At 45.4% G+C, this 27,445-nt stretch overlaps 1 protein-coding gene across 4 annotated transcripts; it reads right to left on the bottom strand.

Moving 5' to 3' along the window:
- Positions 1-25,815, bottom strand: QDPR (quinoid dihydropteridine reductase). 4 transcript variants are annotated; one of them, XM_025384989.1, is made up of 7 exons: positions 25,539-25,815; positions 22,868-22,960; positions 17,722-17,818; positions 15,167-15,307; positions 5,856-5,964; positions 4,279-4,362; positions 1-841 (listed from the first exon to the last, which is right to left on the bottom strand). In XM_025384989.1, the coding sequence occupies exons 1-7, from the start codon at positions 25,638-25,640 to the stop codon at positions 736-738; spliced, it is 732 nt and encodes a 243-aa protein (XP_025240774.1). In that variant the 5' UTR covers positions 25,641-25,815; the 3' UTR covers positions 1-735. The 4 variants fall into 4 exon arrangements, with proteins under 4 accessions (XP_025240774.1, XP_025240778.1, XP_025240777.1 ...); XM_025384993.1 differs by having other exon boundaries at positions 4,275-4,362; XM_025384991.1 differs by lacking the exon at positions 1-841 and adding an exon at positions 1,998-3,031.
- Between the last annotated feature and the right edge of the window lie 1,630 nt (positions 25,816-27,445).

Below are 27,445 nucleotides of genomic sequence, written 5' to 3' on the forward strand. Positions count from 1 at the left end.
TTGTGTTGAAATATTTATTTCAGGATTTAAATCCACCCCCTTCTGAGAACACCAGATTAAAAGACCTCCAGCAATCCATGATTCTAGTGCACTCATCTCTGACTGCTGTATATAAGACGTGATTTGATTAAAGAAGACGGACAACAAGTGCATGTATTAGGAACAACATTCTGAATACTCACAAGTAGTCATCTTGCACACTTAACCCTAGGCCAGAGGACATGGGGCAACCACACAGGAAAAGGATACCAGGACAGGGTCCATGGGGTTTTGCTTATACCACAAAAGGAGTTTTAAGGCAGTTTAATTCAAGGCTGTGAAAACTACGTCTATGACATAAACATGACATTCAAAAATAACTCAGCCTTTCAAATGTCCCCAATACCAACAAATCAACAAAGCAGTCAAGATGACAGCCACTGTCAAGGACAGATAAACAGTCTCAAAAGTGATCCAACATGACACCGCCATAGCAGGGACTATGCAGAGCCTTCCCTATGCAGTTAACACAGATTGACGGATGCTATTTGCAGGCCGCCCATCTTGCATGTTTTCACTTCACATAAACGTATTACACTGTCCTAGGAGAGCAAATGCACGTTACGTGAGAGAAAAATAGGACTTATTATCTCGTTCCACAAACAGGGGTTACAGAAAACACAAGGCTGGACAAGGCCACACTGAAACGGGTTAGTGACTTTTCTGGCAGGCCCCTCACAGGCACTGAGATGAGGCCTAAAAATATGCTGGGGTGAGTTCCGTCCTTCCTTCCGTAGTTACCACCTGGATTAGGCTTCCTGAGCTCGGTCGGTTTTTCCCTGTGATCCAGTCATGGAAGGTTCTGGAACAAAAAAGAAAAGTTTTTTTTACATTCTCAAAGCAAAAATCTGGGCACATGCTGACATTCACAATGACGGCTTGTGGGGTGGGGGAAAGGGGTGGCACAGCAGCAACCGTTTAAAAGCCACTCAGGACTGGGCGCCATGGCTCACACCTGTGATCCCAACACTTTGGGAGGCTGAGGTGGGCTGATCGCTTGAGGTCAGGAGTTCGAGACCAGCCTGGCCAATATGATGAAACTCCATCTCTACTAAAAATACAAAAATTAGCCGTGGCAGCATGTGCCTGTAATCCTAGCTACCTGGGAGGCTAAGGAAGGAGAATCACTTGAACCCGGGAAGCAGAGGTTGCAGTGAGCTGACATTGCACCACTGCACTCCAGCCTGGGCATCGCAGTGAGACTCCATCTCACAAAACATAATAAATAAATAAATAAATAAATAAATAAATAAATGTCACTAAAGGTCAGGCATTATGGCTCACACCTGTGATCCCAGCACTTTGGGAGGCCAAGGCGGGAGGATCACTTGAGCCCAAGCGTTTGAGACCAGCCAGGACACAATGGCAAGACCCTGTCTCCAAAAAAATAATAAAAAATAAATAAAAGCTAGGAGGCATGATGGACACATACTGAGGCCTCCAGTGAGTTCAGTGGTATACTCATTTTAATCTCTGAGTGGCAGGATTTGGCATGAGTTTAACTTTCATTTTGGTATTTTTCTACATTGTTGGAATTCTTTTGTGATTTTAAAAGATTTTAATTTGGCCAGGCGTGGTGGCTTACACCTGTAATCTCAGCAATTTGGGAGGCTGAGGCAGGTGGATCACTTGAGCCCAGGAGTTTGAGACCAGCCTGGGCAACCAGGTGAAATCCTACCTCTAAAAAAATACAAAAAATAGCTGGGCATGGTGGCACATGCCTGTAGTCCCAGCTACTCAGGAGGCTGTGGTGGGACAATTGCTTGAGCCCCAAAGATCAAGGCTGGGGTGAGCCGTGATCATGACACTGCACTCTAGCCTGGGTGACAGAGACCCTGTCTCAAAAAAAAAAAAAAATTGTTTTTAAAGATTTTAATTAGTTCATTCAAAGAGAGAGACATATGTACAATACTTTGCTATATTACCTTCTCAGAAATTTATGAGAGAAACAGACAGAATTCATTTATTTGGCATTTTTAAAATCAAATATTTATAGAGTACCCGCCGCTGTGCCAAACAATGGAAAAAGAGATACAAAAAAACAGACTATTACAATAAAATGTTAAATACGGTAACAGGGGCATTTCACAAATCTGAGGAGAGGAGCAACTGACCCCACTTGCGGCAGTCAAAAACACCCTGTAAGAAGACAGGAATGAAAAAGGGCAAAAGAAATTCACAAGAAACAAGAAGTAGATGATAATGCTTTAACACAAAACATTTACATTTGAGTACATCATCCATTTTGACAATGTACCAGCTGAGACTTCGGACCTTCATTAACTGGAAAGTGCTCAGCAGTTCCTTCCCGGGAGACTCCCAGTGCCGATCTGGAACCTTCTGGGCCAGCACTGATGTCTGAAGGTCCAGTCATTCAGGGCCCCACTCTGGGGCTTGAATGAGCTCATTTGAGCACCCGGGCTCAAAAAACAAAGCGTTGCTAAAACTCTCTAAAGTACTGTCATGTGTCACGGTCTCATCTCTGGGGACAGGGCAGGGCTTGGTGAGGGAAGGCTCTGAAAGAGACCAGTGCTGTTTTGATGTGTAGGGTTTTGTGTGTTGGTTACGCATGTTTTTTTGTTGTTTGTTTTTTTTATTCTTTAAGTTCTAGGGTACATGTGCACAGCATGCAGGTTAGCTACACAGGTATACATATGCCACGTTGGTTTGCTGCAATGCATGTTTTAAATGGTCTTACTTCTCCTTCACCCTCATCTGCAGCGTGGATAGGTGAGAGAGAACGCCATTCTAACCAGGGATGGTAGAAGAAGGATGTGCTCGCCAACATCTCAAAGCAAACTTTATGCCAACTTTTCTGACAGTTTTCAAATACCACAAATGGGTGGATGTGATCTCTAGAACAAAGGGGGCCTATGACAGCTCGTCCTCTGTGGGTCTGTGGCTCAGCACGAGTTCAGACACAAGACCCCAGATGTTCCATCTAAAGTCTAGGTCTTAGATCAATATCTCAAGCGTGGTTGGGAGTATCGGCCTTTAAAAAGAAATTCAAACACAAACACGATTCAAAGCTTGATTTCCTCTACAACTTCACTTTTTTTTCCTGCAAATCAAGCATTAGCATGATTCCTGGCATAGACAGAAATAACTGTCAGCAGACCAGTTAAGACCATCGGCTCTGCAGCCACACCACTTGCGTCAGATCCTGGCTGTGCTGTGTGACCTTAGGCAAGTGACTTAGCCCCTGCCATCCCTCCAAGTCTCTAAGCCTTAAACAAAAATGACAGACAGCTCCTCCCTCAGAGTTTGCTATGAGCATTAAATCAGAGTTATGAAGTGCTTAGAATGGTGGCCGGGACATAAAAAGTGCTCTGTAAGTACATGTTTCAAACATAAAATTCAAGTCCCAAATTTCTCCCGATTGAATTTAAATGAGATTGTAACATCAGGCCAGAAGCACACTGGTATATTCACAAACATCTCTGACAAACAGTCGTCAAAGCAGTTTACACAGAGGCACGGCTGGGTCAGGCTGTCACCGTGACCCTCTCGGCCCCCCTGCTCCATGAGAGTAGGGATCCCATCTTCGTCCTGACCCCAGGGCCGAGGGCAGCACCTGGCCCATAGCGGGTGCTCGATGAACACATGCTTACTAACTAGAGGGGCTTGGGGAACTGACACCTAAACAAACACAAAAGAGGAATTCAGCTCTCTGTTTCATGAGCGTTCAAATGCCACCCATATTCACAAATGGGCGAAAAGGATTTCGGAAATAAAGGGCTCTTTCTGTGGGTCTGTGGCTCGACACTGATTCAGACATGTGCCCCAGGCCATCCACCTGGTGTCCCCCTCCCCCGTGGAGGCTCCTCGTCACAGCAGTATCGACACAAACTGCAGCTGGGGATCACTGAACACTTGCTATGGCCAGACACTGTGCCGAGTGCTTGGCACACACTATCACATTTAATCCTCCTAACAAGCACGATGGACCTCATGATCCAGGTGGGGAAACTAAGGCCTCAGCAGGTCAATAATGTGCTCAGCGTGGTCGTTGGGGAGGGAGGGAGCCAGGATTCACATCGGCACTACCCATTCCATCACTCTGCTGCCTGTCTTCAAGTTCAGCTACCCTGAGATTCCGTCTGATGGGCGATGAGTCCCAGAGACCTCCCAAGACCACCCTGATGACCTCAGGGAACACAGACTTGTCCTCTGGACCACAGCAAGGCAGAGAATAGGGGCTGGAAGCTGCTCAGTCATGGACATGACTATAATACTCACTCAACTAGGAATTCTAAGGGTGTCCAGGAGCTGAAGTCAGCCTCAGGCATTGATTTCCTGTTCATCGGGGTATCCAGGGTAACCCTGCAATGGACACAGATAAGCACGTCATTCATGCCGCCCCTTTATAACAACAGGTGCCCAGTCCTCCTTGGCCAGGAAAACGCAAACATACAGCATGACAACCTAGAGCCTCTGGCACCGAGGGTACTATTTACATGGAAAGATCAGCCAGAAAGATAAGCAGAGAGAGAGCAGGAAGCTGTCCCCGCTAGCAAAGGCCAGATCTGAGCATAATTCAATAAGGTGTGCTGTGGCTCACCACTTAGGCAGATAAGAACAAAACAGAAGGAGCCACATTTTGCCTTTTTTAAAAAGAGTCTTCACTGAATTAAACTGCTTTGTTGCTGTGTCTTTGTTCACTCCCTAACATGTAGCACACTCATTTCTAAGGATTTAAGGTAGTAATATGCCTTTCAATATGAGAATACTGAAGTACTAAAATTTTAAATATGTGGCTATTTTCCACAAAACCTTAAGATTTTTGGCAGGAGAATAGAGAATTCAGATATGCATGAATCTCCCAAGAACATTCGGGCCTCAGGAATCATTTGAATCATTCAAAACAGCTGTAGGAATCATGTCACAGAATCACAGAACCTCACAACTAAAAGGGAACCAGAAAGTTAATCAGTGCAGTCCCTACAGTCTCAGCATCCCTTTATAATACGACCACAGGCAAGAGGCAAGCCTGCTGGTGCTAGAAGCCTTCCAGTGAGAAGAAACAGCCTCCCTCCAAAGCAGCTGCCTCTGCCTGGGACGGCTGATGGGGGACTATCCCCTGATGGCCAACAGAAACACCTCCAACAGTTTCCCATATTCTCTCTCTCTCACACACACCCATACGCCATATAATGACTTGAAAGACAGAGCTACATATAAAAAAATAACATGTGTGGTCTAATTTTAAAAGAAGAAATAATGAAGGGAAAAAGAAAAGGAGAGGAAAAAAAGAGGCAAAAAAGACAGACCCATCCAACCAGCCAATCAAACATTCTGGACAGCCCAGGAGAACCCAAAACTTGAAGTATTGCTATGGTCTGAATGTATCCCCCTCGAACTCACATACAAAATGCAATCTGCAACATAATCGTATTGAGAGGTGGGGTCTGCAGGAGACAACTGGGGGCCTTTAGGAGGGGATTAGCATGCTTATAAAGGAAGCTGGAGGAGGCCCATTTGCCCCTTCCACCATGTGAGCACACATAGAAGTCGCCATCTGTGAGGAATGAGCCCTTGCCAGGCACCAAATCTGCTGGCGCCTTCATCTTGGACTTCCCAGCCTCCAGAACTGTAAGCAATCCATTTCTGCTCCTTATAAATCACCCAGTCTAAGGTATTTTGTTAGAGCAATTCAAACAGATTAAGATAATAAGTATCCTAAGAGACTTTGGTGCGTTTCAGAGCCCGAGGTGAGAACACACACAGGTCACTTGTGGAAAGCTACAGTCAGACAAACGGTCACCCGCAGCAGTGGGGCAGAGGTGGGTAGTGGCCAGGGAACCCCAAGCACTTACGGGAGCACAGCGATGGCGGCTGCCCTGGGCGGCATGCCGCTGTTCTTCCCAGCCAGGCTCTGGCAGAGCTGGTGAACAGCACCCTTGGCCATGCCGTACCCGATCATACCTGGGAAATGGGGAGAAGATGGCTTAGTGACCACTGGCGGCCAGGGGGACAGCAAGGACATGCAATCTTCTCTTGAGATCTCTCGTCCTTGAAAACTTTATAAATAGCTGTGTCTGGCCTCCTCCAGGCCGGACGCCCTCACCAACCCCCACCAAAAAATGGCAAAGAGCCATGAGAAAGGGGGCATGGGAATAGGTGGGTTGGGAGTTATGGCCTCTGGCCAGTTTCCAAGAACACAAGCTTCACACAGGCCACCGGTACGTCCAAGGTGCAGCATTCCAGGGTCCGGAAGAGGCCAGGAAGAAAAGATAAATGAACATTTATGGGGAGAAAGTGAAGGGGACATGACATTTCAAGTGTACCTACTATGCATCTAACACTTAACATTTATTACACAAGCCAAAAGGTTGATTTTATTTTTATTCTTAGGAAACCAACACTCAGACAGGTTGAGTACATGCCAGGCTCACACACAAACGTGTGCCAAAGCTGATGGAGACGTTAAAGCCCAGGCAAGAACTGGGTTCTGAACCCTTTGATCACTAAATGCTGGTGAGCACCTGGCACACAGAGACACTTAATGGGACAGCAAAATCAAACAGTTATTTGTAACACAGGCCTTGAAGTCAAATTAGACACATTCAAGTCCCAGTTCCTCCACTTACCACTAAAGAAATTCTGGGCAAGTTCCCAAAACCTCTCTAATCCTCAGTTGCTGCATCTGTAAAATGGGTTTGAGGTGTTTTCCAACACAATCAATTCTCTAAGTCTCCAGACACCAACTGGGTGTCTGACAATTCACTTAGAACTCCCGGCTAGGTGTGGTACCTCATGCCTTTAATCCCAGCATTTTGGGAAGCTGAGGCGGGAGAATCCTTTGGGCCCAAGAGTTCAAGACCAGCCTGGGCAACATAGTGGGACCCCATCTCTACAAAAATTAGCCATGCCTGGTGGCACATGCCTGTGGTCCCAGCTACTTGGGAAACTGAGGTGGGAGGTTCACTTGAGCCTGGGGGAGGTCAAGGCTGCAATTAGCTATGATCACGTCACTGTACTCCAGTCTGATTTAAGGGCTCAGTCTCACAAGACCGACCCTACCTCAGATGCCAGTCACAAGTCCTGGGCCACTTAGACTTCTGACCAACAGGCTGAATCGGGGGTTTGCACAACAACTTCTTCAGGTGCAATCATTTGCTAGAATGGCTGGAAGAACTCAGGCAAACACTTTTTTTTTTTAATAGTTCCCAGTTTATTATAATAAAGGATACAACTCAGGAACAGCCAGGTGGAATGACACAGAGGCAGGGTAGGAGAGGGGGTGGGCATGGAACTTCCATGACTGCTCCAACCACGCCGCCCTCCCAGCGCCTCCATGTGTTCAACCCAGACACTCATCACATCTGGAAGGTTTTGTACAGCTTAATCTCCAGCCCCACTCCCTTCCAGGACGTTGGTAAGTGGAGCTGAAATTTCTAACCGCCTAATCGCTTGATCATTCTAGGAGGTGGCTCCATCCTGAGGCTGTCTAGGGGCCTCAACCTACTAATCACCTTATCAGTATAAACTCAGGTGTGATCCAGAGGGGCTCATTACGACACACAGGAATAGAGTACTTAATTCCGAGCACACCCTTAGCACAGGACAGGCACTCAACGAATGTTTCCCATCAAATCAATAGAAGAAATGTGCCCTGGAACTCGACTACCTGGCTTTGTGTCCAGGCTCCGCTGCTTGCTGGTGACTGACTCTGGGAGAGGCTACTAAACCTTGGAATCCTCAGTTTCCCACTCCATGAAATGAGAATGGCAATCCCAAATCCTAACAATCAAATAAAATACCATGTACAAGTGTAGCAGACAGGGAGGGTCTCCAGGGACTACAGGAGTTTCAACAGCTTGAACAATCAGCCTGTTTCACAGCCTGGTTTTTCCCACAACTTGCATGGAATGTAGTCAACTAATCAGGTGAAACCAGCAACTTAGAGATGATCCCAAGTGGACTTTCCTCATTACCATGCTACAGCTTCATCACCACAACATGTGACTATGTGCTGGCGTGATGACTCACTGCATCTGTGCCCCTGGGACCCCTCCTCCACATGCCGTGACACACCCTCTCCCCTCTCCATCACCCCAGGAAACCCTCCTGGGAGAGACACTGCTTTGGAGAATACTTCCAGCATCCTCCTTAATTATGTCAAGTAATAAAGCTCCATTGATTTTATTTTTCCAGGTTAACAAATCCCCTTTGTACAGTACTGAGCACAGAGGAACACTCAGTCCTGGCCATTATTGTCATTCATGACTCTCAGCAGGTCACTGGCAACTCTTTTTCCACGGACAGCAATAAGGAGTTGCAAAAAGGGTCGTCAACTTGGAATTCAAAAAGTGCAGCCCTAACTCCTGCTTTTCCAGCCACCAAAAAAAAAAAATCACAGGTTCTGTAGGCCTGCTTTTTCCATCTGTAAATGGGAGCGGTAACTCAGATCACAATTTATTCACAAGGCCGTGCTGAGGATGGAGGGAGACTGCATCCAAGAAGGGCGTTGGAAACCATGGAGGGCACGCACAGAACCCGATCAGTGCCGAGGGAGCCCAGCCTGGTGTAGGAATGGCTTTGCTCAGCACCTTGCCAGGGAGATGTTCTCCCAGTGACTGCAGCAGGGAGCGGGTGATGCTTCTCCCACTCTCCCAGCTCATCATTATTCATATTACAATACATGATTCCTCTCCAGATCAAGCAGTCATCTGCGGCCCATCAGGGGCATTTCCTTCCTTATCAGCGATGGAAGGACTGTGACATGATTGGGAAGGTGACAACTCTGGCCTTAACACCATCAAACCAACCTGCCATCACTCTGCTGCCTGTAAAGCCACAGCCTGGAAAGGGGCAGCCATGGACCACCTGCTCCCGGGCATCAAAGCCCACTTACCACACCCCATGTCACGGAGCCTCTTCCATGTGGGGATCCCTACGCTCAGTGTTAGAAAGACAAAGAAGCACAAGGCAGCTCGCTGGCTCCCAGGCACGGCACGGCACACCAGAAAGAATCCAGAATCTGGACTTCAAGGCCACGGCTTGGAACCCAGGTGTTTCCTCACCACTGCGACTTGGGCGAGCAGCTCTTTCAGCCTCTGGTTCTTCCCTGCTAAATGGGATCTCATGCCCAGGTCATAGGCTTTCCTGAAGACGACGTGAAACGTGACACGCCTCATGAACTCGAAAGGGCTCTTTCACTCCCAGAAGAAAGTAAGTTCCACAGAGGCAGGGATTTTCATTGTTTTGTTTACCAATGTACCCCAAATCAAAAGGTGGCATTCAATAAATACTTTATTTGGCGAGGTGAGGTAGTTCAGGCTTGTAATCCCAGCAGTTTAGGAGGCTGAGGCAAGTGGATCTCTTGAGCCCAGGAGTTTGAGACCAGCCTGGGCAACATGGCGAAACCCTGTCTCCACAAAAAATACAAACATCAGCCAGGTGTGATGGCGCGCACCTGTAGTCTCGGCTACCCAGCAGGCTGAGGTGGAAGGATGGCTGGAGTCCAGGAGGTCGAGGCTGCAGTGAGCCAGGATCATGCCACTGCACTCCAGTCTGGGTGACAGAGCCAGACCATGTCTCCAAAAAAAAAAAAAAAAAAAGTAAAATAAATAAATAAATAAATACATATTTTATTCATTGCTTTCAGAAAAGAGCAATACGTGGGTTTCTCAAAGGAGGATAATGGGGCTTAATCAAATGGTGGGCACTCCAAAACGGTGGGAATGAAAAAACAAACTGGGGCCAGGCACGGTGGCTCACACCTGTAATCCCAGCACTTTGGGAGGCCAAGGCGGGTGGATCACCTGAGGTTGGGAGCTCAACACCAGCCTGACCAACATGGGGAAACCCCGTCTCTACTGAAAATACAAAATTAGCTGGGAGTGGTAGTGCGTGCCTGTAATCCCAGCTGCTCTGGAGGCTGGGGGAGCAGAACTGCTTGAATCCAGGAGGCAGAGGTTGTGGTGAGCCCAGATGGCGCCACTGCACTCCAGCCTGGGCAACAAGGGCAAAACTCCGTCTCAAAAACAAAAAAACAAAACGAACAAACTGGTAGCTCTGTTCATTCAAACTACAGTAGGTGATTCTCAGTAATTCATGAGTTTCTCAATACTCCAGACAAACTAACTTTTAAATTATTTAATCTATGATGAAGTGAAAAGAGTAAGGCACAGAAAAGCCTCTATTGAGTCATCAAATTTTGGTGCTTTTCTTTTTTTTTTTTTTTTTTTGAGACAATCTTACTCTGTTGCCCAGGCTGGGGTGCAATGGTGCGATCTCAGCTCACTGCATCCTTGACCTCCAGGGCTCAAGCAATCCTCCCACCTCAGCCTCTTTTTTTGTTTGTTTGGAGACAGAGTTTCACTCTGTCACCCAGGCTGGAGTGCAGTGGTACGATCTCGGCTCACTGCAACCACTGCCTCCCAGGTTCAAGCGATTCTCCTGCCTCAGCCTCCCGAGTAGCTGGGATTACAGGTGCCTGCCATGATGCCTGATTATTTTTGTATTCTTTAGTAGAGACGGGGTTTCACCATGTTGGCCAGGGTGGTCTCGAAGTCAGGTGAACCGCCCACCATGGCCTCCCAAAGTGCTGCGATTACAGGCATGAGCCATCGCACTCTGCCAAATTATGGTGCTTTTTAAAAAGTATATGAGTATGGCATGGGCGCACAGTAGAATGGCACAGAATGCTTCCAGAAGGACACCCAAGAAGCCACCACTGTAGTTGGGTCTGGGAGGGAGTGCCATAGAGATCAGGGGTGTGAGTAGGAGAGCGTCTCCCTATTCATTGTGTTTCTTTTAGTGCCAAGTGAATTTTTACTACATGCATTGGTTAGTTTTCCAACTTAAATATTGATTAATTAAATTACTTAAATAAAAACTAAGACCGTGCCTTCTTAGCTTTTCCCATAAGCTCTACTTGTCAAAGCAAGTCCTTTTCCAAGACCCTATTTGAATCAGCTCCCTCAACAAAACCTTTTCAGAGGTGGACTCACCCCGCCAAGAGCACTGTGCTTAAACTGTAATTTAGCCCGGTCTCACACTCACACCACCCGCACGCCTGCTGCCCGCAGAAGGCTCTCAATATAATTATATTATCTCAATATAACTATAAAATTATCTCAACATAATTATATCAGTAATTGTTATAATTACTGATTATAATTACATATTAATTACTGATCAATTTATTACTCAGACCCATCCGCTACTAACTAGCCAGGTTGTCTTACAGAAAGCACCTAAAATCACTGAACTTTGGTTTTTTCCCTCTATAATCAAGGGAAAAGAATAGCATCTACTTTACAGACACCTCTGGTGATGAAATAAGATCAAGCTTAGCCCGACAAGCCAAGCACCCAGAAGACAGATGCCTAAAAAGATTTCTTCCTTTTTCTCCAAGTCTATGGAGGTATAACTGAAATACAACAAACTTAAACATGTTTAGGGTGTACCATTTGAGCAAATTTTGACATTGTGTATACCTGCTACCGATTGGTCTTCCTTTCCTCCCACTATTTGATGACTATTTGCTGACTGAATCAAGGGTTGCCTTTTATTAGGGTAGGTTTCCCTCTGCCCTGCAGGCATGTGGCAGGAATGAGGTCTCTTTCCTCTTTATGTTCCCCCACTGCACCCAACTGTAGCTGCTCGCTAAATGCTGCTATCACAGCAACAAGAAGGAAGGGTGAATCACTGTAAACCTCTCCACCTTCTGAAAACCACTATTTCTTCCAGAGGTCATCGGTCTCCCTAAAATCCTCGGCACACACACTGTTTAAAATGTAATCGCTGTGGAGGCATCACAGGTCCAGCAGGAGGTGGGAGGATCACACCCCAGCCAAGGAACCAATCACAAAACTGCTTCAACAACAACCTCAAATTGCAAAAGAAGGTCAAGGTCTCAAAGAGCTATTTGGAAGCACAAGAAGAATATTTCACCATCCCTAGCTTCTCTGTTTAATCAGGGGGCAGTATAAAAACATAACAAACTCTTCAGTGATTAAAATAAACCAGGGCATAAGTGCTCATTAATCCAGCCCTGGTCCTCAAAGTCCCAGAGCTCTCTCTTCACTCCATTCAAACAACACAACACAAGAGCAGGGACTCTGACGAAGGAAAGAAACAAGCAAATGGCAACCGTAATGGCCTAGTTCTACAGAATGACCTTTCCTTGGGCACACAAAACGAGTTATTTGCAAGATATGGAAAAAAGGCATTTCACTAAGAAGGTCAACACTTCCAAATTATTAAATAATCAATGAGGTCCCCCAAAAGTGATTTCCAATCACAGCACAGATCTTTTAATGGTAAACAAAAGTGACCACCATTTTAATACAGTTTATCCTACATTAGACAGTCTAGAAATACAACTTTGGAAATAGGAGGGTGAGGTTTTCTCCGTATCCTTCCAAGTGAAAAACTTCATGTGCGAACAAATCTTCTTGAGTTTGAGGGACTATTAATCCTGATTCATCGTTTACTTTCAAATTGTAGATCAATTTCCCCAGATTTTTCTGAGGTCTGCAGCACACTTAAAAGATATCATGACTCAAATTATTAATAGCTTAACAAAATCTAACTTAAGAGCTTACAGATGAACAAATTCATTAACATCTGAGGCAGGAATAGCTGGGCAGAAATAAGCCTGGAGTGAATAATAATAACGGCTCACACTGTTGACTCTCTGTAATACCTTTCTCGTCCGTTTAGATCCGTTAAGACATTTACAAGGCACAACCACCATATATATAAAGGAGACATTATTTAACCTTATTTTATAGATAACAAAACGGAGGCTCAGAAAGGCGAAGTAATTTACCAAATGTGTAAGTGGCAGAGCCTTACCAGAAGACCAATGTGCATGGTTCCAGAGCCTACAGTCTTAACCACTACCCAAAATGTAATCAAAGGATACTTGCAAACCAAAGGAAAGTAGGAGACTCTTCTGTCATTTAGAAAAATCAGTCTTTCCATATAGCTTAGAAGGTAGATAAGCTCTGGAAAACTCTGTAATTTTGAGTTGGTCTGGTGATCATTTCTAGGCCTTCTCCCTGCAGAAAATAAAACTCTCTTCCTCCTCATAAAAAAAAAAAGAAAAAAAGAAAAACCAGTCTTTCCATCCTAGGGTTTTGTTTTTTTTAAATGTCAAGCTATGACTCCTTTCTCTGTTTACTTTCTAGTGCCTCTGCCCATGTCATCTAAAAGAAAAATCAGATCTCAACCAACCAGACAGCTAACATTTACACAGCTTTAATGATTGCTATGGCCACGGACTTGTAACATCACACGCTCTAAGAAACGGAAGAAGAAAATGAGAGGCAAGGTATTGCTAGCAGTCACGGCCTCACAGTTCGGTGAGTTACATTTAAATTGAGAAGGGGCCTGGCATAGTGGCTCGTGCCAGTAATACTCAGTGCTCCGGGAGGACAAGGCAAGGGCATCACCTGAAGCCAGGAATTTGAGACCAGCCTGGGCACCATAGCAAGACCCTGTTTCTACCAAAAATAGAAAAATGAGCCAGGCATGGCCGTGTGTGCCTGCAGTCCCAGCTACTCAGAAGGCCAAGGCAAAGGACTGCTTGAGCCCAGGCATTCCAAGCTGCCGTGAGCTAGGATCGTACCACTACATTCCTGCCTGGGTGAGAGACCCTGTCTCTAAAAAAATAAATAACTGAGAAGGGTCCCAAGGTCTCTGCCACTTACTAGAGAGTCAAAGCTAGCTCCCATTTTTCTTAAAGAAGAGTTCAACTTAGATAGTTGAGGCAGACACTTCCTGCCTCCCTATGCTGCCGCTTTCTACGCCGGCTGAAATTCCTTTAGCCCTATCCCACAGGGAGTGTTACGGGCTGAAATGCATCCCCCCAACATTCATATATTGCAGTCCTAATTCCCAGTACCTCAGAATGTGACTGTATTCGAAGGTCTTTAAAGAGGCAACAAAGTCAAAATGAGCTCATTAAGGTGGGCCCTAGTCCAACAAGTCTGGTGTCCTTAAAAGAGGAGGAAACGAGGACACAGACACGCAGGGGGAAGACCACGTGCAGACAAAAGGAGAAGGCAGCCATCTATAAGAGGATTCAGAAGGAGCCAGCCCCGCGGATACCTTGATCTCCAGACTTTTAGCCTCCAGAGTTACGAGAAAATAAATCTCTGTTGTTTAAGCCACCCAAGCAAATGAATACTGGTCATAAAAAGTGCAAAAGAAATGACATAATGGAAAAAGCACACAGTTGGTAAATTATTAGGGTTTTGGTTCGAGTCAGTCTGCAACTTACTTACTGCACAAACCCAGACAAGTTACTTAACTCTCCAAGTTTTAGTTTCCTAACCTGTAAACTGAAAAAGATAATATTGATGAGATTAAAGTGAGAATATATGTGAAGTGAAAAGAGTGAAGACTTTTATAAGACCTACCATTTATTGTGAATAACAGTAAGACTTACCACTTATGGGTGCCTACCATGTGGACTTTCTACATAGCAACACCTCTACAGTTTTACAGCACTCTTCAAGTTAGATGTCATTGTCACTATTTTACAATTAAGGAAACTAGAGTAGACATCTGGTCAGAGACCGAGTAACTGGTTCAGGGTCACACATCCAGGGTAAAGAATCCACCCTCAACCCTCTCATTCCCTTTTTTTTTTTTTAATGTAGAGACAGGGGCTCACTATGTTGCCCAGGCTGGTCTTGAACTCCTGGGCTCAAGCAATCCTCCTGCTTCGGCCTCCCAAAAGTGCTGGAATTACAGGTGTGAGCCACCTACCGTACTGGCCAAACGAACCTCTCTCATTCTAAAACCTATGCTATTTCCAGCTGCTAAGCTGCTTCCCTGGAACACATGGATACAATGTGATACTAATAATCCATGTTGATTAATTTCCACTACACCACTCATTCCAGTGTAGATCACAGATAAATACACTAAATGGGGGGTGCCAGATCACCGTGTTCCTTGCCACCATAAACATGAGGACAGGCAAACAAAAGATCGGACCTCTTCTCCCTAAAATGATTCAGGCCCAAAAGAAGGCAAAATCCATCCATCTGTGAAGCACCTTAGAGGGTAAAGGCTTTAACAATCCTCATCCCATGAAGTGCCCAGCAGCCCCAGCAAGCAAGGTAAGCACCCCCACTTCACAGATGGGGAAATAAAGGCTTACCAGGAGTCCCATCCAGAGCAGCCTTTGCGCCAGCCAAGGTCAGGAGGCCTCCTTCCTTGAGATGCTTGGTAGCCAGATGGCTGGAGATGGTCGAGGTCCATATGCTCTGCTTCCACATCAGGTCACAGTTCTTAAAGAGAGCTGAGGGAAAAAACATGTGGGCTCAGCATTCCCAGAAAAGAAACCAAAAGGTGAGCTCAACTCACACAGCCCCACACCCAGGGAAGCACTCTCTCCTGGTCCCCAGGTCCCTGTCTACAGCAAGGTCTAATACAAACAGCACAGGGATCAGTGGTGAGAGACACGGGTGCAAACCCAGGCCATGGGATCGCCCAAGGTTCAGCCTCCTTACCTATACACTGGCAAAATGTTGGCCAATAAATTTTAGCAAATAAACCTGGAGTTCACTGATTTGCTGGACTGGCTTTAATTCAAAGATTGTTTTGTTTTATGAATGGTATCAGATTTGTAATAAGAACCTGTATGTCTACGTCAGGTTTTCTCTGTGATAAAAATCCAAGGGCCTATTACTATACAGCTATAAAGAGGGTTTTCACTGAGCTACATATTTTATGGCTGAAAGTTTAACGTTAGCTTTAAAGACTCTTTAAAAGAAAGCTAAAATAACAACCATTTCACACTTGTTTTAACTCCCTGGCCTTGCCAGAGACATAAGGAAGAACAAATGGTAACATATATCACACCACCAACTGGGCGACTCAAAGGGCATGTGGTACCTGGTGATCCAAAAAGGACGTCCTCCTGATATAGGAGGGGTCGGTAGGTGATAAACAAGGAATTGCATTTCCCCACTAAAAAGACTAGGAAAAAACCTGATGGATCCACATTTATCATTTCTTGCTCCCGAAACACACAAAAAGGTTATCAAGCTGTTTTGCTAACCTGATCACCTCACAAAGCACTACCCTCACGTTGACATGTGGGTCGCAGAATATCAATGTATTTTTAAATGGCTTTGGCTAATAAATGTAGAAGGGAGGACAGAATCAGAAAACTACCATTTTCGGACCCCTGATAGAATAAGTGCTTCAGGCAGAGATTATCAACGAATGCCAAAAACCACTGGGTGAAAAGTATAATACTTGGGAAAGAGGACATTGACACACAATCCTACAGTACCATACATCCCACATATGAATTACTTCTGCAAACAGAAAAAAAGTACCTTTATAATGGAAGTCTGGCAGTTGCCATCTCAACCAAGCATCCAATTTGGCATCCCTAAGGGTAGGGCAAGCTGCCATGCTGAGATACCCAGGTGATGCCACGTTGAGCTTCCCAGGTGACGGCATATAAGGTACACACCATCACTCAGGAAGAATTCGCACCTCAAGAATGTTTATGCTAAATCTAACTGAGTCTCTGAACCCAAATTCCAGTTCATGGGGAATACCAAGGATAGAGGAACAAGTCAAACAGCACCTTAAAAAAAAGTTCGGACAAGTTCAGAATGTGAGACACGCTATATGAAAACTCCCAAGGACTTGACACAAAGTCTTATCACAGGGAGTTTTTTTTTTGTTTTTTTTTTTTTTTTTNGTGGGCTCAGTATCATTAATCTTAGATAATCACTGTTAATTTTCTTAGGTACAATGGTACCATAAAGTAGGACGGGCTTATTCTTTGGAGAAACACGCTGAAATATAGTGAGGCGTAAACTTACTTTCAAACAGTTAACAAAAAAATGCACAAAGTACACAGGCACAAGAAAACAAGCTCAACTCAAGTACAGCAAATGTTAACAGTTACTGAATCTAGATGGAGCATATAAGAGTGTTCACTGAACTGTTCTTTCAACTTTTCCGGTATGTTTAGAAATGTTCATAATGAAAAGTTGAAAAATAGGCCAGGCGCAATGGCTCACGCCTGTAACCCCAGCACTTTGGGAGGCTGACAGGGGTGGATCACCTGAGGTCAAGAATTCAAGACTAGCCTGACCAAGAAACCCTGTCTCTACCAAAAATACAAAAAATTAGCTGGGTGTGCTGGTGGGCACCTGTAATCTCAGCTACTCGGGAGGCTGAGGCAGAAGAATTGCTTGAACCTGAGGGGCGGAGGTTGCAGTGAGCTGAGATTGCACCATTGCACTCTAGCCTGGCGACAGAGCAAGACTCTGTCTTAAAGAAAAGAAAAGAAAAGAAAAGAGAAAAGGAAAAGAAAAGATGAAAAAAGGAATCAGCTTTAGTAAAAATTCAAGTTTGACTACTTCTGACTTTCTAAATGATCTCTGCACTTCCTACACATCCTCCAATGCCTGAATAGCACATGACCTGGGGCACAGGCCACGCTGATTTCATTCTGCCTCGACTTTAAACTCAAACTCAATGCCCCCGTCCCCTCACGTCCTCTAGGGAAAGTTTCTTTTTTATCCATAAAATGGATTAAGAGCATTAATCACTCTCTCCCCGAGCAACTGTAAAGATTCTGGGATATATACAGAAACACAGCTGGCCTGTCACCTAGTCCATACACAATCCTTGTCAGCTGGACAAAGAACAGAGCAGAACGAATGAGTGACTCAGGACAGGACTCACACTTGGATTTGGCATTGCCCCCGGCCCATCCTCCAGCAACGCAAAGAATTGCATCCACCTTCTCTTCACCCAAGAGCTTTCCAACCTCAGCAGTCACCTTCAACACAGGAACAAAAAAAATGTATAAACTGTAAGGTAAGCCAACACAGGCTAGCATCTTTACAGATACTCAGTTTCTTTTTGTCTTCTTTTTAAGCCAGTTTACAGGACCTGGCAATTAACACTTTGAAAATTAGGTGGAAGACTAAGCTCTGATGAGCATTTCAGACTTTGAAGCCCAAGTACACTTCAGTGTAATTTTTAAAACACAATCTAGAGTCTCTCTGTATACATTCTGAAAGGTAGAGGCATGAGCATCCCTTGAAATAAAACAATTAATAAATAAAAGTAGGGAAAGGTTAAAAAAAAAAATCACCTAGAGCTTCACTGCCCATACTTAACATCCTGGTATATTTCTTTCCAGACTTTCTTCATAAATCACAGAATTAGAATCCAAAAAGAATATCAACCCTATTTTCCCCACCCCCATCCAAAAATCCCTTTAACTGCAACTCTGAAAAAAATGCCAATGAAAAATTGTAAGAAAAAGTGAGAGAAAGAAAAAATACAGTCAATAGCAATATGTTGGTAATATTAAGTACATGGGGGTTCACTTTAATGATCTCTCTGCTTCTGTTTGTTTGAGATTTTAAAGCACTGAAAATATAGGTGCCCTCTTGTTATAATTTATTAAAAGAACAGTCTGTCAGGACAGGCAATTCTGGCCATCCACCATGACCCTTCCATATTTCTCTGGAATGGCTGAGACAACACATCCCAATTGCTTCATTAAGATCAATCTTCTTAAGAGTTCTTTTTTTTTTCTTTTTTGAGATGGAGTTTTGCTCGTCTCCCAGGCCAGAGTGCAATGGCGCAATCTCAGCTCACTGCAACCTGCACCTCCCGGGTTCAAGCAATTCTCCTGCCTCAGCTTCCTGAATAGCTGGGATTACAGGTGCCTGCCACCACACCCAGCTAATTTTTGTATTTTTAGTAAAGATGGGGTTTCGCCATGTTGGCCAGGCTTGTCTCAAACTCCTAACCTCAGGTGATTCGCCCGCCTCGGCCTCTCAAAGTGCTGGGATTACAGGATTGAGCTACCAGGCCTGGCCCAATCTTCTTAAGATTTAAGTCAGCCTGGGCACAGTGGCTCATGCCTGTAGTCCCAGCACTTTGGGAGGCAGAGGCAGAAGGATCACTTCAGCCCAGGAGTTCAAGACCAGCCCGGGCAACATAACAAGATCTCATCCCTACATTTAATTTTTTTTTAAAAAAGACTTAACACCGTGTGTCTCTCCCAGCAGGAACATTTCAGTTGATTACCTCTTTCCCCAGTTTCATGACAAAAAATTCTGAAGGTTGGGGGTATGGTGAAGGTACTCCTCTTCCTTTGGTGGAGTAGCGGAAGAGGGAAGAGACTTGCAAAGCTAAGTTTACAAGCACAAACGCATCTCTCAATCTTTGTCTTAGAGATGCACTCTACTGTCAAGCCTTGGGTGGGGATAACCTCCACATTCAATCTACAGGGACATTAGAAACCTGTAATTAATCAGAGCAGAAGAGACACAGAACAGACACCAATTACAGAGACCCGCACCTGGCAGGGCTGCTGCTCTCCAAGCCCAGGCACAGCCTTTCCATTTCGTTTTGGCTTTTATTGCTTCATTTTTTGTTTGTTTTGTAGAGAAGGTTAGGCTCTGTTGTCCAGACTGGAGGGCAGTGGTATGATCTCAGCTCACTGCAACCTCTGCCTTCCAAGCTCAAGCCACCCTCCCACCTCAGCCTCCCGAGTAGCTGGGACTACAGTGCCACCACATTCAGTTAATTTTTGTATTTTTTTGTAGAGATGGGGTTTCGCCATGTTGCACAGGCTGGTCTCAAACTCCTGGGCTCAAGTGATCCTCCTGCCTCGGATTCCCAAAGTGCTAGGATTACAGGTGTGAGGCCCTGCACCCAGCCATTTTAGCCTTTATTACTTTATTCACATGAAACGATTTTGCTTTAAGGCATCTTAGCATAGCAGTTAAGAGAACAGCTGTCAGACCCCCACTGCCCGTGTCCAAATACTGGCTATGCAACCTTTTATCTGTTTGACCTTGGACAAATACCAGGGCCTTTCTGTGCCTCAGTTACCCCCTTTTAAAAGGGGGATAAAATTAGAAGCTTTGTTTTGGGATGTAATGAAGACAACATGTGTTAATGAAAATAAAGCACTGAGAATGGTGCCTGGCAACTAATAATGCCATGTTAACTTTCACTATTAAATTCACTAAGGCCAATCTGTATCACTTAGGTATGGGAACATTGAGACCACACTAAGAAAAATAAGAACAACAAAAATGAAATGCTAAACTAAGTCATCTGGCTTTTACATTCCAATCTATGTCAAACTGACACTTCAGAAAGAGCAAAGGAGTAGCACAGTTGTGCTCACAGTTTTATGTTCAAAGTTTGTAGATTTATACATGTATATTTTGGAGAGACAGACTGGAAGGAAATACAAATAAATGATTAACTATATGTTAGAACTATAAATGATTTCCCTTTTCTTTTTGCTTAGTTGTATTTTCTATATCATACATGCATCACTTCTAAAATTTTAAAAATTTGTTATAAAAAACAGATAAGCATCATAAAACGTCAGTATTGAGATTACCAGGGAGAGGGCAACTAAATGAAAAGCAGACCCACGTGCAGACCAAGCGGCACCTGAACTTACTAAAGTTCGTATCTGGAGACCTATGATCCTGACCCCCCCACCGAGCAGCTCGTTGGCCTTGTCACTTAGTCGCTGCAAACTTATCTTCACAGCTGTAAAATGGCCTGCTGCCACACTGAGAGGTTGGGAAAATATGGCGCCTCACACAGTGATGTGAAGTTATCCTTGGGAATGTGGGCTGCAGCACTAAAAACCATTAAACACAGAGTCGGTTTGGCACAGTGGCTACTCAGGAGGTCCCAGCTATTCCGGAGAGCGAAGCAGAAGGATCCTTTGAGCCCAGGAGTCCAGTCCAGCCTGGGCAACACAATGAGAACCTGACTCAAAAGTCATCCAGGCAGTTCACCAGAAGGGCTTCTCAAATAAGTTAAGCACAGCTTAAGAGCATCTAAGATTTTCTTTCTTTCTTTTTTTTTTTTTTTTTTTGAGACAGAGTCTCACTCTGTCACCCAGGCTGGAGTCCAGTGGCACAATCTCGGCTCACTGCAACCTCTGCCTCCTGGGTTCAAGCGATTCTCCTGCCTCAGCCTCCAGAGTAACTGGGATTACAGGCGCGCGCCACCACGCCCAGCTAATTTTTGTATTTTTAGTAGAGACGTGGGTTCACCATGTTGGCCAGGATGGTCTCGATCTCCTGACCTCGTGATCTGCCCATCTCAGCCTTCCAAAGTGCTGGGATTACAGGTGTGAGCCACCGCGCCCAGCCTAGAGCATCTAAGACATTTATACCAGGATATCCATCAAACTGTTAATAGTGCATCCTTCTGGGAAATGATACTATGATGGGGAGAAAAGGGACAGTTTCACAGTTTATTTCTATAAAACTATTTACATAGTTTTGTTGGACTTTTGTTTTATAATATGCATATAATTTTATAATTTAAAATAACCTGTTTTGTTAGCGTTCATGCTGTGAACTGGGTAACTCTACTTTTTAGAATGTATCCTAAATAATCAGATATGTGGGCCAGGTGCAGTGGCTCACACCTATAATCCCATTACTTTGGGAGGCCGAGGTAGGTGGATAACTTTGAGGTCAGAAGTTCAAGACCAGCCTGGCCAACATGGCAAAATCTTGTCTCTACTAAAAATACAAAAAAGTTAGCCAGGCATTGGGGTGCATACCTGTAATCCCAGCTACTCAAGAGGCTGAGGCATAAGAATCATTTGAATCCAGGAGGCAGGGGTTGCAGTGAGCTGAGACTGTGCCACTGCACTCCAGCGTTAATAACAGAGCAAGACTCTTAAAACAAAAAACCGCTGGGCATGGTGGCTCACATCTGTAATCCCAGCACTTTGGGAGGCCGAGGCAGGCAGATCACGACGTCAGGAGATTGAGACCATCCTGGCTAACACAGCGAAACCCCGTTTCTACTAAAAATATAAAAAATTAGCCGGGCATGGTGGCGGGCGCCTGTAGTCCCAGCTACTCAGGAGGCTGAGGCAGGAGAATGGCATGAAACCGGGAGGCGGAGCTTGCAGTGAGCCAAGATCCGGCCACTGCACTCCAGCCTGGGGAACAGAGCGAGACTCCATCTCAAAAAAAAAAAATTTAATTAATTAATAATAATAATAATTATAATAATCAGATATGTAGACAAAGATGTTCATCGCAACATTCTTAATAATAGTAAAACAAAAATTCTGCAAAAAACTCAAATGTACAATAAACAGAAACTAAGTAAACTGTGGCCGTTCCATAAAATGGAATATCACACATCTACAAAGAGGTTTTTTCAGTAATCTGGAGAACTATTTAAGTATAGAAAACAAAAACATAAAGCTGACCAGAAACTATAAAACACAAAATTACCTAAACTTGTAAAAGGACTAACATACAATATGCGTAGAAAAAGACAAGAGGCCAAAACATTAACAGTGAACTAATTCAAAATGATTATATAATTTATCTTTGTATCAATTCTCACTTTTTCCAAATTTTCCTCAATGAGCACAAATGGCTTTCCTAATTAGAGAAACAACAGCTTTAAAAAAAGGAAGAACAGGCCAGGTGCAGCAGCTTATGCCTATAAACCGAGCACTTTGGGAGGCCGAGGCAGGCTGATCACAAGGTGAGGAGTTAAAGACCAGCCTGGCCAACATGGTGAAACCCTGTCTCTACTAAAAATACAAAAAATTAGCCGGATGTGAAGGTGGGCACAGTGGCGGGCACCTGCAATCCCAGCTACTCGGGAGGCTGAGGCAGAATTGCTTCAACCCGGCAGGCAGAGGTTGCAGTGAACGGAGATCGCGCCACTGCACTAGAGCCTGGGTGACAGAGCAAGACACCGTCCCGGAAAAAAAAAAAAAAAAAGGAAGAACATACAGCCAGTGGTCACCTCTCCCCAGCGTTCCCCTCACAACGTTTGGGGGCCTTTTTGAAATTACCTGGTCAGCCTGCTCAGTGAACGAGTCTGTCATTTTAACAACGATGCTAGCGCTGGCCTCTTCATTCTCCACCACGTCAATGCTGGCAACCCACTGGAAGGAGAAAACAGCTTTGGTTAAGAAGTAGTGAGTTGTTATTCCATGAAAGAGTCACACAGAAATGAGGGGAGGTGGCCAGATGTAGTGGTTCACGTCTACAATGCCAGCACTTTGGGAGCCGATGTGGGAGGATCTCTTGAGGCCAAGAGTTTGAGACCAGCCTGGGCAACACAGCAAGACCCGGTTCTACAAAAAATGCTACAATGAGCCAGGTGTGGTGGCACATGCCTGTAGTCCCAGCTACCCGGGAGGTTGAGGCGAGAGGATCACTTGAGCCCAGGAGTTGGAGACTGCAGTAAGCTATGATCGCACCACTGTACTCCGGGCCGGGCGGCAGAAGGCAGGCCTTATCTCCATTTAAAAAAAAAAGAAAGAAAGAAAAAGAAAGGAGGAGACTGGAGACAGGTAAGAAGCTTAAATGAAAACTCACCAGAGAAAGAAACTAGCAACCGACCTCTCTCACACGTTCCAGGGATACCTGTCTTTGGCCAGCCTACCCCATACTGGGCTCCATCCCAGGACCTCCTACCTCCAAACACTCCCCTCCTCCTCCACATTCACCTCTAAAACACAAACCCTGCCGTTACCCAAATCTGCAATTGTAACAGAACACAGCAATAAATAGGGGGAAAAAATAAGTGCAGCTGTGTTCCAATACATCTTCAGAGCTGAAATGTGAATTTCATATAATTTTCACATATAACAAAATATCTTTCTTCATTTGATTTTACTTTCAACCACCTGAAAATGTAAAACCATTCTTAAGTCTTGGGCTGCACAAAAATAGGTGGCAGACTAGATTCAGCCCACAGAGGATCCCTGCCCTACAGCAGAGAGGGATGGGTTTTAGGATTGGAAATCAGACAGATCAGGTTTGAATCCCAGCTCTGCCAGATGGCGTTCTCACTCCGATGTTGGGCAGAGGTTCCCAACAAAAGAGGCTGTTTGTTGATGATTAACAGGGGCAGTGTAAGAATTAAATGAAATGGAAGAAGATAAAGCTCCTGGCACAGGTGATGCTCAGTCCTTACTCAGGGTCTCTTGGTCTGAAGTCCGCAGAGATAATTCTCTCTACCATAAGCTGTAAACACAGCATCTATTTATCAACATTTGTTATATTATTAATTAACTTGTTATCCCACGGGGGATTCCGAAACAATGAAAAGTCTCCATCATCCTAGCCCTCCCTAAGATGGCAGGAAGAATTTGGAGTAGAAAGACCAAGAGCCAGAGGTAAACCAGCTCTCCAGATTCTGCCAAGACCAAGTGCCACCACCAGGAGAAAGCACAGCCTTCGCCCTCTAACACATGACACTAACGGGATCTACTACCTTAAAGTTATTGGGAGCATTAAGAGTCTTATGGGAACTCTGGTACTGGGAGCACAGTGCCTGGCCCTTGGCAGAAGTGCTGCCTCTGTCACCACCATACATCTCTTGAAGACCTGGGAAAGCACCCTCATTAGTGTCCCCAGGCTCTGAGCACATGGGTGGCAGGAAGGGAGTGTTGTGACTGAATTATTTAGAAGCATATTCCTCTACCAGATTCTGAGCAAGGAGAAAACCTTGATAAATGTACACTATTTGGGTGATGGTTACACTAAAAGCCCAGACTTCACCACTACACAACATATCCATGTAACTAAACTGTACTTGTGCCCCTAAATCTATAAAAATTAGATAGATAAATAGGTTTTTTGTTTTTTTGGTTTTTTTTGAAGAAAATCCTGAGAGCCTTTTTCTGGTCCCAGGGGAACTCTTGCACAGGCTGCTGCTGCTGCTAAACTCCCAGAACGCTGCCCCTGGCAGGGTCTCCACCGGGAAAGTGCTGAGGCCTGCTGAGCGGCTGAGGTCAAGGGTCTTTGGCCATGGATCAGCTCTGCTCCGACTTGCTGCCTCCTGGAAACTGACACCTGACTATGCAAAGTAGTTGAAATAGTCTTTGCAAAGCAAATAAGCCGTCAGCGTTTTTCCGTGCTGAGACTTCAAACTGTCAGATCCAATGGGGCTAAAAGAACAGGGGTGGGTAGTAACAGTAACATTAATAACCAGCATTTAAACAGTTTTTACCAGGCGTCAGGTAATTTATGTGCAACGACACCAATTATGTCATCTAATCCTCGCAACTCTCACTATCAGAATCTCCATTTTACAAATGGGGAAACTGAGGTCCTAGGGCATTAAGTAATCAATACACGGTCTCATGACTAGTAACCGGAACTGTACTGTCTCATTCCAAAGCCTCCCTTTTACACTCTCTCTCCGTCCTCTCACCCCTGCTCCCGTTCCTCCCCTTTGGAATACTCTTCTGAGTCACGCCGGACTTTTTGGGTCTGGTGGAGGCCCACGGAGCACCTCCTTGGAGAGCAAAGGCCCAGCGCCCTGGGACTGGGCGTGCGCACGCACTCGGAAACAGGTATAGACGCGAGACCTGTGCGCGCACGTGCAAGCAACACGGGTCAAGCGGCGCACAGAGGCACCCAGCTTCCTCTAGACTGCCCCCCGTCGGGCTCCACACAAAAGCCCCAGCCACACCCGCGGAGACCCAGCAGCTCCCAGCCCGCAGCCATTACCCAGTTGCGGGCCCGAAACGCCTCCACGCATCGAGAACCCAGCGCGCCCCTGCCGCCGTATACCAGCACCCGGCGCGCCTCGCCTGCAGCCGCCGCCGCCATCCTGCTCCTGGTGGGCCTGGCTACCGCAGCTCCGACTGCCTCGAGCCCGAGCGCCGCGCCCCGCCCCGGCCGGGCAACCCCGCCAAGAGGGAACGCGCGGCAGCCGCGTCCCGCTCCGCGCCCGCTGCTGCCGCCTAGCGCGCTGCCACGCTCGGGGCGCCCCGCCACCCGGAGTGCCTGTAACCTCGGTCAGGCCCTGCCCCGGGGACGGGGATTTGGCGAAGCCCCGCCTCCCACCCGCGGGCAAGTGCTGAGCCCCGGGGCGTGCAGCGAATGGGGCTAAGGGCCAGGAGGGTGGAGAGCGCGTGTTTTACGAGCATTAATTTGTGAAGTGTAAGCATGTGAAATATAGTATAGTACCATTTTCGACCACTGTTTTGGCATTTTTTTATTTTTAATTGTGCATCAAAATAGAGATTTAAATATCCCCACCTGCCAAAAAAACGGAAGAGGTCGCTACGCTCAAGGAGCTGAAAGTTCACTGCGGAGACGAGACAAACCACACTAGGTCTTATTTCTTCTATCTAACCGTACATTTATACCCATTAATCCAAATGGCCATTTTACCACATGCAATTCATCGCCAAACACAGATCCTGGCATTTTCTCCCATGTATATTAGTTATTTCTGCCCATGGCCTGTATCTCTAACACAGAGCCTCTGAACTACAGCACTACTGACATTTTGGGCCAGATAATTATTTGTGACAGGTGCTGCCCTGGGCATTGTGGGATATTTACAGCATCCCTGGCCTGCTTACACTAGAAGTCAATAGCTAGCCCCTACCCCTCACTCATAACAATCAAAAATATCTCCACATTTTACCAGTTGCCTCCTAGGGGCAAATTCATCACTGATAGAGAACCAGAGCTCTAACACTCTCATAACCTTCTTGATAGCAGAACCCTGTATTATATACATCTTTGTGCCACTTCCCACACACAGAGCCTTGTACACAGCAGACACAGATGTTTGTTCAGTAAACTCGTGCCAGGTAAAGCACACAGAAATATGTCACTAGAGAAAAGGATGCAGCCAGCAGCACATTTTGTTGTCAGAAGCTTCATTATCAGAAATAGAACTGCTAGGAGGCTGGGTGGAGAGGAGAGTACCATCGATTTAGTGCCCGTTATACCAAGGCACTGTGCTAAGTGATCTGCCTGTGCTATTTCATTTTACTCCACACGATAATCCTATGCAGATTAGAAAGCTGAGGCATGAGAGTCTCAGACACTTGTCCGGAAGAGTGGGAATATGAACCCAGGTCTTCAATGGCTAGAATTCCACTTAACCACACCTTTGTTCAGCAAGGCAAAGGCTTGTTGGGAATCAAGTACTTCCCTTAGAGTTTTTCTGAAAACAATTGCTTAACCCTCAAAAGACCAAAAGTTGACACAGGTCCGTCACTGACGGCAGAAATATGACTCGATATTTACGGATGACTTGTCAAAGCATGCTTAATGTTAAAATAAGAATGTGAACTAACATTATTGATCACTTATTAATGTGCCAAGCAGTCTTCTGAGCCTTTTATATGTATTCTGTTATTTTTTACCAGAAAAACATTTGCTGTTTCAAAGTCACTGGGATGAAGATGAGCTGTTGTAATTCAAAGACCTGAATTTCAGCCCCAGCACCGACATCCAGTTTTCCGTGAGAGAAATGGCTGAAATCGTACATCTGCTGTTTACCATTAAGGGTTGTTGAAGCATCAGAGGTGAGCAAGCATATGGTCAAAGCATTTTGTACATGGTAAAGTGCCACTCATCTTTCTACAGAGAGATAGAGAGACAGGATCTCGCTC

The sequence above is a fragment of the Theropithecus gelada genome, chromosome 5 (assembly GCF_003255815.1).
Source record: "Theropithecus gelada isolate Dixy chromosome 5, Tgel_1.0, whole genome shotgun sequence".
Taxonomy (NCBI): domain Eukaryota; kingdom Metazoa; phylum Chordata; class Mammalia; order Primates; family Cercopithecidae; genus Theropithecus; species Theropithecus gelada.

Excerpts from the sequence above, each read along its gene's own strand:
- QDPR (XM_025384989.1), bottom strand. The coding sequence starts at position 25,640 with ATGGCGGCGGCGGCTGCAGGCGAGGCGCGCCGGGTGCTGGTATACGGC. Across the intron at positions 5,965-15,166 it reads TGCTCTGGATGGGACTCCTG|GTATGATCGGGTACGGCATG; the intron begins GTAAGCCTTTAT and ends CCCATTTCCCAG. Across the intron at positions 842-4,278 it reads CCCTTAGAATTCCTAGTTGA|AACCTTCCATGACTGGATCA; the intron begins GTGAGTATTATA and ends TTTTTGTTCCAG.